The sequence below is a fragment of the Bison bison genome, unplaced genomic scaffold, assembly GCF_000754665.1.
Source record: "Bison bison bison isolate TAMUID 2011002044 unplaced genomic scaffold, Bison_UMD1.0 scf7180017864375, whole genome shotgun sequence".
NCBI classification, from domain to species: domain Eukaryota; kingdom Metazoa; phylum Chordata; class Mammalia; order Artiodactyla; family Bovidae; genus Bison; species Bison bison.
Window position 1 is genome coordinate 3,006,467 of NW_011494947.1, and position 15,537 is coordinate 3,022,003.

General features: G+C 53.0%; 1 protein-coding gene across 1 annotated transcript in view; it reads right to left on the reverse strand.

The window, feature by feature from the left end:
- HMCN2 (hemicentin 2) overlaps nucleotides 1-15,537 on the reverse strand; it is a gene marked incomplete at its 5' end in the record, with an annotated part of 182,655 nt that overhangs the window by 104,483 nt on the left and 62,635 nt on the right. The window contains 7 exons of the mRNA XM_010856950.1: nucleotides 6,516-6,681; nucleotides 7,712-7,871; nucleotides 7,995-8,107; nucleotides 11,616-11,760; nucleotides 13,556-13,683; nucleotides 13,972-14,067; nucleotides 15,429-15,530. Coding sequence (XP_010855252.1) covers nucleotides 6,516-6,681; nucleotides 7,712-7,871; nucleotides 7,995-8,107; nucleotides 11,616-11,760; nucleotides 13,556-13,683; nucleotides 13,972-14,067; nucleotides 15,429-15,530 — 910 coding nt within the window. The remainder of the gene's footprint in view (nucleotides 1-6,515; nucleotides 6,682-7,711; nucleotides 7,872-7,994; nucleotides 8,108-11,615; nucleotides 11,761-13,555; nucleotides 13,684-13,971; nucleotides 14,068-15,428; nucleotides 15,531-15,537) is intronic.

Here is a 15,537-nt window from a genome sequence, read left to right on the forward strand (position 1 = left end):
TCTGAATGCTATGGAACCAAGTTCTGCCAATTGTTCATTCATTCACTGATTCACTCATCTGACAAAGAGCCACTGGGTTCAAGACGGGCCAGCTGCCGCTGGGGCGGAGTGAATGCCCCCGTCCTCAGGTTGCTGGGAGTCTGGGTGGTTTGCCCAGTCCCTCTTGCTGGGTCCCATGCTTGTCCTGCTGCCCTCGTTTCTAAGCGGTCCATCCAACCTCCTCTGCGATCAGAGCCTTCTGGGAGGAGGTTGTCAAATGAATGAACAGCACCTGCCACAGAACCGAGCTGGTCAGAGGCTGATCCTCACCCATAGTGCACAGCAGAGCTGGGCAGTGCTCAACAGATCCCCACTGCATGTCACTACATGCTGGCCACGCATCTGCTGAGCCAGGGCAGGGTCTGAGACTGGGGGCAAGGACTGCCCCCCTCCCCCTCAGCACCACTCAGCCTGAAGAGCACCTTCACCCATCCACAGGGGCCACTCTGACCTTCAGGCATATCATAGACCCTTGTAAGGAAGTTCCAAACGGAAACCCCAAGCTGGAGCAATTCAGGAAGAGGCGCCTGACACCAACCGAAGGGCCAAGCGAAATATGTGAGCACGGGGGTAAATGCACGTCCCCCGAGCCCGTGAAACATAAACCCTGAGATGGCTTATAGGTGACGGCTGTCAATACTCAGACGCTTCCTGTGACCGCTGTGGAGCTAAGCACTTCCATGTACACTTGAAACTCCCCAAATCCAAACCTGCAAGGCAGGCAGATCACCCCAAGGCAGGGTTGATCCTGTCATCTCCCCTTTCACAGAGGAGAAAACTGAGACCCAGATGGATGAAGTCATGCTGTGCACGGCCACCCAGACACCAGGCTAGAAATCAGCATGAGTTATGAAGATCCAGCAAGGTAAAGACCCCCATGGGGAGGCCCTGGGCAGTCCCTGCCATGCCATTGGCTTGCAAAGGGGAGCAGCTTTTCTCTTGGATCGTCAGAACCCAGTTGCAGCCCCCTCCCCTCCTCTGAGCCGGGACGGGGAGTGAGTGTCCCACCGCCCTGCAGCGTCCCTGGACGCTCCATTCTTTCACTGTTCCCTCCCCTCCCCCCTCAACACGGCTGGCTTGGCCTTGTGTGGATCCTGGCCGGCTGCCCCCGGGAGCCAGAGCCGGAGCCAGGAGCACTTGCAGCTGTCCCAGCTACGTATCAGAACCACAAACAAACATTGTTGCCTAGCAACACTGCTTCGCCCCAGCATCCCCAGGCTGAGTCAAGGGATCGGAGCCACTAGGCACTCTCTGGCCACTATTGCCTGTTCAGCTCTTTCATTTCTCAGATGGGAACACTGAGGCTCAGAGAGAAGGAAAGGTCTTGTTCAAGTTCACTTAGGGAGCTGGGGGCACGGCTGGGAGGGTACTCAAAAGTCTTTTGCCACCTGACGTCACACACAGCTTGGACCCGTCTTCTCCATCCTAGGCAGTCCTGGGCACAAAGATGCTCAATAAATCCTGTAGACTTCAATTTTGACTTCACAACTCCAATGGTCTTTTCCCCCAAATAGCAGTCCCACAGGGTAAGAGGCACCCGGTGACCATTCCCAGCCTTGGACTCAACCCTTGGTTTTTGGGGCTCTACCCCAAGGAAACGATCCAGGAGATAAAGAGAAGCATTTGTGCAAAGACGTTCCAACAGCCCCATTTATTATCACCAAAAACTGGCAACAGCGCATCTGCCTCAAACAGTGGAAGAGCTTAGCAACCGTGGGAGCTGAATGCCCGGAATGTTATTTTGCCCTTTAAATGAAAAGCAGTGATATGGGTCAGGATGAATCTAGGAAATGGGTAAATGTGGGAAAATGCGGAAAAATCAGTGACAGCAGGATAGAAGATGCACTCAGTTTAACTCTCTAAAAGCATCTATAAGAATATGTTAGAAGGGGTCGTGGACACAGGCGGGTGGTCTAGAGTTTCAGGGGTATTCAGGTTCCTACTACGTTTTCTTTCCATTAGGACTTTCTGACTCAGGAGGTCAAGGCTCCTTGAGTTCAGAATATTCTCTAAAATCTCCAGAGAAAGCAGTGGCCTGCCTGACCTTGGCCCAGAAGCCTGATGTGTGTGTGTCCACGTGTTCTCATGCCTGCCTCTCTGGTGTGTCTGTGTGCCTGTCCATAAATGTTTGCATCTGTGTCTATGTCACAGCTGGAATCAAGATTGCTGGGAGAAATATCAATAACCTCAGATATGCAGACATACAGATGACACCACCCCTACAGCAGAAAGCAAAGAGGAACTGAAGAGCCTCTTGAAGAAAGTGAAAGAAGAGAGTGAAAAAGCTGGCTTAAAACTCAACATTCAAAAAACGAAGATCATGGCATCTGGTCCCATCACTTCATGGCAGATAGATGGGGAAACAGTGGAAACAGTGGCTGACTTTATTTTGGGGGGCTCCAAAATCACTGCAGATGGTGATTGCGGCCATGAAATTAAAAGATGCTTGCTTCTTGGAAGAAAAGCTATGACAAACCTAGACTGCATATTAAAAAGCAGAGACATTACTTTGCCAACAAAGGTCTGTCTAGTCAAAGCTATGGTTTTTTCAGTAGTCACGTATGGATGTGAGAGTTGGACCATAAAGAAAGCTGGGCGCTGAAGAATTGATGCTTTTGAACTGTGGTGTTGAAGAAGACTCTTGAGAGTCCCTTGGACAGCAAGATCCAACCAGTCCATCCTAAAGGAAATCAGTCCTGAATATTCATTGGAAGGGCTGATGTTGAAGCTGAAACTCCAATACTTCGGCCACCTGATGCGAAGAACTGACTCATTTGAAAAGACCCTGATGCTGGGAAAGATAGAAGGCAGGAGGAGAAGGGGACGACAGAGGATGAGATGGTTGGATGGCATCACCGACTTGATGAACATGAGTTTGAGTAAACTCCAGGAGTTGATGATGGACAGGGAAGCCTGGCATGCTGTGCTTCACGGGGTCGCAAAGAGTCGGACACGACTGAGCGACTGAACTGAACTGACTGTGTCTATGTCAGTGTGCATGGCCATGTGTCTGTGTCTCTGTGCCTGTCCTTGTGTATTCATGTCTGTGGGTGTCTGTGCACATCTATGTGTGTCTCCACACACACACATGTGTGTGTTAGGGCCCTGCCCAGGAGAGGGAAAAGTCAGGATTCTAGTTCCCCACCCTCCATGGCTTCTGTTTCCTCCCTCAGTGCGCTGCGCATGACCCTGCCCACCCCACCCACCTCCAGGATGGCCAGCAGAAGAGGGCAACCTCTCGCCCAGATGAGGAGGCCTCAGAGGCTCAGCCACACTGTGGAATTCAACCCTGATTGCACCAGAGTCACCATGGAGTGCCAGCGCTGGAGGTCTCCTGGTGACCCTGACCACAGCCCCTTGGCCAGGGTCGGCACAGGATCAGGAAAGAGAGGCCCTGGGCAGCCCTAGTAGTTCAGGCCTCCCCCTGCCCTCTATCAGCCCAGGACAGAGGACAGAGGCAGACGACAGAGGCAACTGCAAAAGAGGGGCGTGGCTCAGCCAGGCAGAAGGGGTGTGGTGGAAGAGGGGCGTGGCTTAGCCATGCAGAAGGGGTGTGGCGGAGAAGGGGCGTGGCTCAACCATGCGGAAGGATCTCAGGTTCTGGAGGCAGATGGTCACCCACGACTCATCAGAATACGTTCTGAAGCAACCAGAATGCCAGCTTTGAAGCTGAGCCTTGGTGGGACGGGAGCGGCAGCATGTCCCTGGGAGATGGAAAAGATGGAGGAGGAAGTAGGGAAGAGCAGCGGACAGCAAGGCCACCCACTCCCCAACACCATCACTGTTTCGTGTGTGCGTCCCACAGGTTTATGGTGTTTTGTTTTTTTTTTTAACTTTTTAATTTATATTGGGGTATAGCCGATTAACGATGCTGTGATAGTTTCAGGTGGACAGCAAAGGGACTCAGGCATAGGTATACATGTATCCATTCTCCTCCAAATTCCCCTCCCAGCCAGGCTGTCTGGTAACATTGAGCAGAATTCCCTGTGCTATACAATAGGTCCTTGTTTGTTATCCATTAAATGTAGCAGTGGGTCCATGCCCATCCCAAACTCCCTAGCTATCCCTCCTCCAGACATTTGCCCTTGTGTGTGTGCCTAGTCACTCAGTCGTGTCCAACTCTTTTCAAGCACATGGCTGACCAGGCTCCTGTGTCCATGGGGATTCTCTAGGTAAGAATACTGGAGTGGGTTGCTATGCCCTCCTCCAGGGGATCTTCCCAACTCAGGATCAAACCCAGGTCTCCCGCATTGCAGGCGGATTCTTTACCAGCTGAGCTACCAGGGAAGCCCATCCTCGCCTCATGGGTTTTTCAAATCTGCATTTTCTGGCTGAATGGCCATGGGACCAAGGGAACTGTGTGTCTGGTAAGAAAACTGAGCTCTATTCTGTTCGGGGAAGTTGTCGGATGCCACAGGGAGGCCCAAAGAAGCACAGGGACACAGAACCCGTGAATGAAACTCAGATACAATCAAAAGTCAGCGAAGTTATTCACAGTTGCCAGCAAGAGGACACAGACCAAGTGTCTATCAGCTGGTGAATATATCAACAAAAGGCGGTCCATCACCACAACAGAATACTATTCAGTCATAAAAAAGAATGAAGTCCTGACACCTGCTACAACACGCAGAAACCTCAAAAACATGGTTCTCAGTGAAAGGAGCCAGACGCAAAAAGTCACATTGCTCATGATTACATTTATGTGAGCCGTCCAGAGCAGATCAATCCAAAGGCAGAAAGCAGATGAGTGGTTGCCAAGGGCTGGGCTGGGGTGGGGAAAGGATGAGAAGTGGCTGCCAACCAGAGTGGGGATATTTTCACGGAGGAGGGTGCTGGAAATGTTCTAAAATTAATTGTGATGATGGTTACACAACTCAGAACTTACTAAAAAAACATATAATTGGAAAGCATGTGAATTATATCTCAATAAGGCTTTCTTATTGAAAAAACTTGGTGAGAATTAAATGGGATAATAGATATGATGATGATAATTTTTAAAAGCTGGAAATGCTGCTTTAGTTTCCAGCAGCAGCAGGAAAATGATATCAAAGGGTGTGATTTTCCACCGCTCACAATGCACCAAACGTCGCACACTCATCACTGTATCTTGAAAGCAGGATTTAAACCATGTCCACCTTATGGATGGAGAGACAGGCCAAGAGGAGCCAGGGGCCACCTGAGGCCACACGACTAATACATAACCAGTCAGCATTTGCACGCAGGTCTGATTTAATGCCAGAGTCTTTGCCCTTCACCCCAGCCCCAACCCCGCCCCCAGGCATATTCTGCCTCTTCATGTAGGTGAACTCCCGGAATCTCATAAATCTCAAGAGCAAGCCATAAGCCAGCAAGAAGTGGAGGGGGCAAGGGAGAAAGAACAGAACAAAACTCTAGGATTGCAAAAGCAGCTTTCCCAGATTTATGGCTCCCGGCTGATCTATTAACGTATCACAACAAGGAGGGGCGAACAAATGGGAATTGCGATTCTCCATTTCAGTAACAAGCCAGAAAGAAACAAGCACCCGCCGGCGGCTGTCCAGCCAAGGAGCCAGGACCGGGCTTTCTGGGGAGAGAGGCAGGTTCCTCTGGCCCCCACTGCTACCCACGACACGGAGCCGCCAAAGACCCCGGAGGGCATGCGGGTAGGGGCGGCACGGAACCAGCCCCGTCACGGACCCCAGCAGCATTCAGGTGTGCAGGCTTCCAGGACTGGGAGGGTCACCAAACAGATGTTCGGAGATGCAGAGCCCTGAGTGTGGGTGTTGGGCCGGCGGGGGGAGGCTGCACCGCAGGCTGCTCTGAGACCTTCTCCATCTGGAACGTCTCAGAGACCTCGCCAGGACTGATGTCACCAGCTGGAGCTGCCCCCTCGCCCCACCCCCACCCCACGAGAGTCAAGGGCTCCAGGAGTTCTGAGGCCTTCTTGTCGGGAACCACCCTGCCCTTCCTCCCTGTCTGAGGGTGGGGGTTTGGCCTGGCTTTGAAGGACAGCCTCCTTCCTCTCCCCCCAACTCCCAGGACCCCTGAAAGCCTGGCTGCCAGACACCAGGTCAGAGGAGCAGGCAAGGATGGAGAGCACGTGTCTTGCCCAGGAAGGCGGTCCCAACTGAGGCGTTCCAACTTTGCTAGCTGAGTGACCATGAGCAGCTCACCCCACCTGGCTGAGCCTCATTTCCACTCAGGTAGCAAGGGCTGCTGAGCAGATAGGAGGCGCTCCTGCAGGCACCGCCTCTTGGCTGTGTGGGAAGGGCCATGTGCATGTTATTTCAGAGGCCTCGCTCCTCTAAAGGGCATCCAGGCTCCCTTAGAGGCCAATGGGTGAAAAGCACTGCCTGTGGAATCAGTTGCGTATCCCCCCCGGGGCTGTCCACAGGGTCCCACACACACCAGCTGGGTCACTGGACACCTTGAGGCCAGTTTCCCCAAGCATCAAGCTCTGTCCACCCCCGGACCCAAGGCCACGCAGCTGGGGTTACCTGTCGGTGATGGGCAGCATGTGGCGGGAGTCCTTGGTCCAGGTGACCAGTGGGGGTGGAGAGCCCTGGGCCTCACAGTCAAGGGTCACCTCATCACCAGCCTTGGCCGTGACCCTCAGAGGCTTGTCTGCTTCGTGTGACCCATTCACAAGGATCCTGGGCTTGGCTGTTGGTGGAAGCAGGCAGGGAGTGTGAGCAGGGTGGGAAGCCATGGGATGCGGCCCACAGAGGACCAGTGTGGCTCCCCTAGGAAGCTGAGGTGGTACTGCCACCCCAGACGTGCAGAGGAGGGTGGGCTCTGCTGTATCGGGAGAGCATAGGTTTAGGGTTGGACTCAGATCCGATGGTTTCCCCCAGCCACCCCTCCGGCTGTCCACCCCACCCTCCTTCTGGAAGCTCATCTCACTTTGCTGACCCCAGCATGGTCCCTCCTGCCCCAACGTCTCCGTCCCTCTAGCTTCTCTCCATCCTGCTCCACTTCCCCGGGGGCACTCTGGCAGGTTCTTTCCTCCCTCCTTTCTCTCCCTTCTTGGCCTGGATCATCCCATTTATCCTCAGGAATAAATGGGATTAACCATCAGCTGATGCCCAATCTCCCTCCGTGCTTGGGGTCCAAGAGGAACCCTGGCTCCAAACAGTTCAATACACAATTAATTATTTAATGGCAGTTGTGATGGGCACTAAGAAGGGAACATTCCAGAGAGTTCAGCCTGAGGGATCAGAAAGCACTAAGATCTGACCGATGGGAGAAGTCAGCGGACCAGGAGTGAGGGAAGGGCATGCCAACAGAAGGAGCCGTGTGTGCAAAGGCCCTGAGGTAGGACAGGTCATTTAAGAAATTGAAAGGTGGCCAGAGGTTCTGGGCACTAAGAGTCAAAGAGTCATGGAGAAAGGTGGGCACGGGGGCTGCTGAGGGCTGGGAGTCCGGTGTAGGGCCTTGTGTCTTCCCCAGGCTTGTTAATATGAAGGTCTCTCCCTCTCCCCATCCAGTTCTGAGCTGGAACCACTCTTAGAGCATGGCCACACTGCTGGGGACAGTCCTCAGAGGGAGGGCAGCTTTGATCTTCAGACAGGAAGAATTTAGAGGCAGGGCTGCTGACAGGGTGCCAGGAAGATGCAGGGGAGGTCAGATTGAGCATGCCCCTGCCTCCACACCTGCCCAGCCCCTCTCCCAGGACAGGGGTGGCCTCACTCACTGTTGACAGAAAGCCACATCTCCTGGCTGGAGAAGCCCACTGCATTGGTGGCTGTGCAGACATAGGCCCCCGCGTCCTGAACAGATGGCCGGGGGATGACCAGGGTGCCGTCCTTGCTCACGTTGTAGTGGGGATCCCTGGAGGCCAGGGCATTGGTCTCCTGCAACAGAGTCACAGGTGACATCAGCAGAGCCCACCTCCCATGGCAACTTGCATTGCTCCTCTCCCCATGATCACTGGGCCTACCTCTCTGGTTACCTTCATGGTAACAGGCTTCACCTACCTTGGTCCAGGTGATGGTGGGGGTGGGAACTCCTGAGGCTACACAGGGGAGAGAGGCTGGAACGCCTTCATTGGTGATATGGTGGGTGGCAGTGGGCTGGATTCTGGGTGGCACTTTTAAAAACAAACCAATTTCATAAACCAGAGTTCACAGCAGCATTGTTCACAATAGCCAAAAGGTGGAAACAATCCAAGTAGCCATCAGAGGGTGATGGATGAACAGAATGTGATGTGTACGTATGGAATATTATTCAGCCCTAAAAAAGGAACAACCGTCTGATACATAGTACAACATGGATGAACCTTGACAATATTACGCAAAGTGAAATAAGCCAGACACAGAAGGACACATACTGTAAGATTCCACTTATGGGAGATACCGTAAACAGGCAAGTTCATGGAGGCAGGAAGCAGAAGGGTGGTGGCCAGGGGCTGCGGGAGGGGAAATGCAGAGTTGGTGGGTTCAGTTTCAACTTGGGAAGTTGAAAAAGTTCTGGAGATGGATGGTGGTGATGGTTGTGAAACTGTGTCCCATGGAGTTAAAAACCCATCCCCAAACTGAGCCCCATGGGGTTAACAATACCAGCAACTAGCAGAAATTCTTGAGCTTATCTTACAGCCTGCTGCATACCCTTTTGCTTGAGCCTGCCTTCACTGAGCAAGCTCGCTTAATTGTTTCATTGCAAACTGCATATCCTCCAAGCTTCGTGTAGCCTAAACAACAAGATGTTTGTCTGAGTTGTTTTCCAGGAAAACAACTGGAAGTCAGCTGTGTTTAGTTAGAGTACAAGCCAGCTAAGACTGCTCGGGACCACTGACCCTAAAACTGTGTCTACACAGGTGTCTGATAAGTGACTTTTTGACATAAGAGGGCCAAAAGCCCCACCCTCAGGTCACGCTAGGCATCCCCATTTTTGGACCTGCATCTCATGGAGAAGCAAGTCAGCCAGGCACACCCGCACAGAACACTGATGCCCTCGCCCTTTCCCTACCTGCGGTCACTTTTCCCATGCCTTTGGCCACCTCACGCAAAAAGACCCTGATGCTGGGAGGGATTGGGGGCAGGAGGAGAAGGGGACGACAGAGGATGAGATGGCTGGATGGCATCACCGACTCGATGGACGTGAGTTTGGGTGAACTCCGGGAGTTGGTGATGGACAGGGAGGTCTGGCGTGCTGCGATGCATGGGGTCACAGAGTCAAACACGACTGAGCGACTGAACTGAACTGAAGACCACCCTACTTCTTTAATAAATATCCTAAGCCTCTGGCCACTGGGGAGGCCAATCTGAGACTTATTCTCCTATCTCCTCACTTGACTGCCGTGTGAACACACCCTTTCTCTGCAGCAAACCTCAGCATCTCAGTGTTCTGGCTTGCTGCGTTCTGGGCAAGGGTCTTCCCAGATGGTGCTAGTGGTAAAGAACCCGCCTGCCAATGCAGGAGACATAAGAGACTCAGGTTCGATCCTGGGTCGGGAAGATCCCCTGGAGGAGGGCATGGCCACCCACTCCGGTATTCTTGCTGGAGAATCTCATGGAAGAGGAGCCTGGCGGGCTATGATCCATCGGGTGGCAAAGAGTCGGACACGACTGAAGCGACAGCACGCACGAGCATGCATGCTGGGCAGACAAACCTCCTGGCACAACAGCGTGAATGCCGCTTATGCTACTTAATTTACGCCACTGAACTGTACACTTTAAAATGGCTAAAACGGTAAGCTTTATATCATGTATATTTTATCATGATTTTTAAAAATAACATTTTAGCAGGAGAATATAGCTGCCACTGTATATTCTGTGTATATAGAATTATATGTATATATTCACTGTATATAGCTGTAAATTCGTGTCCCAGACAGAGGGCAGCCTGTGTCTAGGAACCAGTTGTGCCGTTTCTTCACTGTGGGGCTTCGGATAAATCACTTAATCTTTTGGTACCCGTATTCCATAATCAGCAAAAAAAAAAAAGCTAAATTAACCTCAATTCCCTGCTCAGTCTCTGGGGATGGACAGATGAGAAGTGGCAGAAAAGAATGTTCACAGGACACAGTGAACTTGAAAACAAGTGCAGAATCCATCCTGGGAACCATCCAGATTTCCAGGCATTAAAACGGGGCAGAGCAGAGGGGTGGGGATTGTCTGCAGGAGCAGGGGAAGGGAATCAGGCATGGAGAAATCAGACCCAGGAGGGAAGGCCAGAAGCCAAGGGCTCTGATGGTAACACTAAGTTCCTTCAGGGGAATGCCTTTCTGGATTCTCCCAGGTGGCCAAGCCTGCAAGTCAATCAGAATTTGTTGAATGGAAGTGAAATGAGCCAGGAGAGCACAGCTTGATCGCTACTCCCACAGAAGGGGCTGTGTGTAGGGCAGGAATTGACGGGGAGGCTTTCAGCAGAGGCAGCCCTCGCTGATGCTATGATTTGCTGAGTTACCTCCATCTTGGAGCCTCAGCTTCCTTAACGGCAGAGCGTGGAGGCTCTTAAACCCTCCACTTGGAGCGGTTAGGAAAACTAACATGCGCAGACCCTCTTAGAGGTCTGGACGTGGCACATACCCCACCTTTGGTCACTGTATTTAATTGGAAGTATACAGAGACAGGACAGTTGGGTTCTAGACCCAGCCTCCTTCTCAGCTTTGGTTTTCCACTACTAAATGGGGAACAATGAGTTCTTCCCACTCATCCCTCAGGGGTTTAATAAAACAAGTCAAACAAACAAAAAGAGGATATTGATGTATGCGGTGAGTGAAAACATAACTAACTGGACTTCAACTTCTTGTTTTATGTTAAAAAGAACCTGGTTGGGTGGGGAAGGGAAGCAGGGACCCTCCCACACTGTGGATGGGAAAGTAATTGGGCAAATACACGAAAAGCCCTAAAAAATGTGCAGTCTCCGCGAGTCAAAACTCAATTCCACATCAATAGTGTATCCTAGGGAAAGACCTGGGCACATGGGCAAAGGTGGGGCATCAGGACATTTATCCCCAGGGGTTCACGCAGAGGAGACACTGGACAGGGCTGGGGGGACAGGTAAGATACACCTGGTTCATCCTAACAGGGGACACGCAGTCAGAAACCAATGCTTCTGAGTCTTCTTAGCAGAAGACATGCCATATATTGTCACAAGAAGCACTCGGGTTATAAGACAGTCATATTACTCCAGTTGGTTTCTAAATATGTCTATGTACATGTATATGAAGAATTTATACATATTTATATATAGAATATACATCATGCAAAAATAACATATACAACACACATAAAGAATATTTATAATGTAACTGTATATGTACATCTATAATATATAAACGGGTATAAATGTATATACAGCGTGTATTGCATATATGTGTGCATGTGAAGCTCATGTGTGTATAAAGTATGAAAGATACACAACAAATGTAAGATTATTCCAGTTCTTCTTAGTTATTGGTATTATAGAAGGTTGGTTTTGTTTTGGAGTTTTTTCGCTTTTAGGGGGAGTTTTTTGGTCCAGACTTTAAATTTCCTACCATGAATATGTACTACGTGTGCAAGCAATCTCTTTAAACAAGGTGTTCAAAATCAAGTTCCCTTTGGGCACCTCCACCCATCCCATCCTGCCTCCCGCACCAGCCCGGGACTCACCCTGGACAACCAGCTGCACGTCCCTATGGTGAGAGCCGGCCGTGTTGCTGACCACACAGCTGTACCTGCCGGCGTCCTCCAACAATGCCTGGTCAAGGTGGAGGCTGCCGTCTGCCCGGATGGAATGCCGGCTGCCCGGTGGGAGCTGGTGGGGGCGAAGAAGAATCAGCTTGGACCAAGGGCCCCACTCAGAGCCGCTAAGAGAACTCCAGAAACCTCACTGCCCACCAGCTCAGCAGGGAACAGCCTGGGTAGAGAGGCCAGGGGCTTGCAAAGAGGGTGGGGGGCCTGGGGGTGACACTCCCATCCCTTCCCGGATAGTCATGAGACCCCACAGACCCTCGGGGTCAGGTGGATCTGACCCCCAGCATACCCTTGACCCCGCTCACCCAAGGTCCACCGGTCCAGGGCAGGACACCTGACCCAAGGGTGCTGAGAGGAGCCCCTCCCCGGAGGGTAGGCTTGGGGTCAGAGCCTCCACTGGAGCTCCGAGGCCCATGCACCCCAAGGCCACGAAGAGGAGGGATGGCCCGTCCTCGGGGAGAGAACCGAGCCACGCAGAGTGAAGGGGAGGTGCGGCCGCATCAGCTGTGGTCCCAGAGAGAGCAGCTCCTGGCAGCTGGCCCGGTGTGTCCCCATCAGGACCAGGGTGGGGCAGGGGAAGCGGGTCCAGAATGGGGCCTGGGGCCACCTCTGCAGAGATGCTCAGCCAGTCCATCTTTGGTGAGGACCATTCCGCCAAGTGAGCCGGCTCTGGGATTCCCTGTCTCTGTCCCTCGAGCCTGGCTGCACATTCTGCTCTTGGGTTCTGGGAGAGGCTGCTGGGCTGTCTTGGGATCCCTTGGGGCTGAGTGAGTTTGAGGGGGCTTCTGCTGTTTGCTCCTGGCATCTGGGCAGGTGCAGGCCCACCCAGTGTCCCCGCTGAGCTAAAACAGGCTCTGCATCTCCGGTCACTCCTTGTCCTGGCGTGGACGAGGCCCAGGGCCACTCGTTCCCCTCATGCCCATCGGATTCTACTGTGGAACCCTCCTCCTTGCCCCAGCCCGTGTGACCAGGCAGGGTCCTCCTCCTGGTGATCCTGCAGAGGGGTCACCCACGTGATCAGCCTCCACAAAGCCTGCCCGCTCCGCGAGTTGGACACTGTCCGTCCCCGTGCGTTAGGGGCCGGGACAGCAGGGACGGGCCCAGTAGTCTGGCCACACAGTTGCTGCCTCCCCTGGGTGTCCAGCATCTTCGGGGGTGAGGGCACCTTTTTTATAACTTCCTGGGCACAAGGACCTCAGATGTCTGAGGACAGACCAGAGAGGGAAAGGAGAAGTGAACGGAGAAGGGAAATAGAGGACCCAGGTGGCTCAGTGGCAAAGAATCCACCTGTCTGTGCAGGAGCCTCAGGTTCAGTCCCTGAGAAAGGAAGATCCCCTGGAGGAGGAAACGGCAACCCTTCAGTACTCTTGCCTGGAGAATCCCATGGACAGAGGAGCCTGGCGGGCTACAGTCCATAGGGTCGCAAAGAGTCGGACACGACAGCGACTAAACAACAGCAACAACAAAGAAAACCAAATCGGTGGGAATGAGTGAAGCAGCCACTGTGCGCCCAGCAGTGTGCTAGGCAGCTGGGGCAAATGCTCTGTTGCACAGACCTCGTCTCGGTCCTGGAACCATCAGAAGGGGGGCGATGGACAAATGCCTTGTGTCTGTGCACCCACTAAACTGCTGCTCCCCGGTCGCAGCACAAATGAAGCACAAGCTCCTCCGGTCAAGGACTCGAGAGCGTGAAGGGTGCTATTAGTGCATTATCAGAGAAAGTTCTGGAAAGAGGCAGGGAAGGGAGAATACACTCCAAAACAGGGGAACCGAAAAGCGGAGGCCAAGGTGTGAGGGTGACAGCTCCTTCCTCCCCACAACACTGCCCGAGGCACCCAGAGGGGCCCAGCACTCACAGGCATGCCGGCCTTGAGCCAGCGCCGCTCAGGGCGGGGCCTCCCAGCCAGGACGATACAGGGCAGGGACACCGGCTGCCTCTCCAGCACCCGGACGGTGGGGGCGCTGCTGGCGATCTGTGGGGGGACTGCAGGGAGAGGAGCCGGTGTCAGTACACTGGCTTCCCGTGGGAACCAAGGCCCTCAGTCCCCTGTCTCCCCCCCAGGGAACCCAGAGAGGCATCAGGATTGGGGATCCCAAAAGGATCAAAGGGCACACTTCCTGAGGCACACTACCCAGAAAGTAGGGGTCCAGATGCTCCTCTAGGAGAACCTGGCTGTGGACACTCCTATCCCAAAGGATGGGCAGCCATGGGGGCCTCCCTGGGGGGCCCAGTGTCCCCACCAAACCCCTCCTCTCCAGATCCACCACGAACCATGTCCAGTCACGAGGAGGTAGGCCTCCGCCTGGACTTTCCCAAAGACATTTTCAGCTTCGCAGACATACAGGGCCTGGTCTTCAGGGACCACACCTGAAGGGCAGGAAAAGGCAGACCTGACTGCCAGAGCACATCCTGCCTCCAGCCCCCACAGGCTCCAGCTCCCCAGGTGCCAACAGAGCCCTTGGCACAGCCCGGCCCTGCAGAGGTCAGGCAGGAGGGCTGGAATGGCAAGGAGGAGAAGGATAGGGGATATAGCTGGGCCTTGGAAAGGTGAGAAGGCCTAGGCTTGCTCGTGTGTAGAATGGGGATTTATCAATAACTGCACCTTGTAGTACGACTAGGAGGGATGAATAGATGATGCGATTATAGTGCTCAGCATGCGGCCTGGCACAGTAGTGAAAATGATGGTGATGATGCTGGTGATGGTGGTGATGATGAGGGTAGTGATAGTTATGATGGTGGTGATGGTGCTGGTGGTGGCGAGGATGGAGATGATAATGATAAAGATGATGGTGATGGTGATTATCAAGGTGGTGACGATGGCGATGATGATGATGGTTGGGATGGTGGTGATGGTGATGGTGGCAGTGATGGAATTGATAATGATAAAGATGATAATGAGGAAGATGATGGTGACGATGGTGGTGACAATGATGATGGTGATGATGATGGTGAGGATGGTGATGGTGATGATGGTGGTGGTGAGGATGGAGATGATAATGATAAAGGTGATGACTATCGAGGTGAAGATGGTGAGGATGGTGATGATGGTGAGGATGGTGATGATGGTGGGGATGGTGATGATGGGGGTGATAATGGTGATGATGATGGTGATGTTGATGATGGTTAGGATGGTGGTGGTGGTGGTGATGATGACGGTAGTGATGGTGATGATGGAATTGATAATGATAAAGACGATAATGAGGAAGATGACGGTGATGATGGTGGTGACAATGATGATGGTGAGGATGGTGATGATGGTGAGGATGGTGATGATGGTTAGGATGGTGATGTTGATGGTGGTATTGATGGTGATGATGGTGGTGATGGTGATGGTGGTGGTGGTGATGATGGTGGTGATGGTGAGGATGGTGATGATGGTGACGTTGGTGGTGGTGGTGGTGGTGGTGGTGGTGGCTATCACATAGAACGCGTAATATGTGTCAGACACTGTGCTAAGGGATTTACGTGTATCACTCACACAGCAGCTCCTTGAGGTGGACTGTTGCTAAACCAGGGTGGGAGGCCCTGTCACTATCACTAGTGTGACTGGTCCAGAGGAAAGGCATGACGTGACCAGAGTCACTCGGCTGGAATATGACCCTCATCACCTGACCCATGGCCAGCTCTAAGGGTCAGCGTGCTGCTCCCAGTTGCCCAGTCTGGGGGCTTAGGGTGTCAGAAGCCATTCTGTCTCCTTTGCCCACCCTCCCCCAGCCCCAGTCTCTTACTTTCAAAGAACAGCACTCCTGAATCGGACCACCCACTCCTGCTGCCCGGCCTGGGCCCCAGAGGCTGGTCATCTCCACGGTGCCAGGTGATGGTAGGCGGGGGGGGACC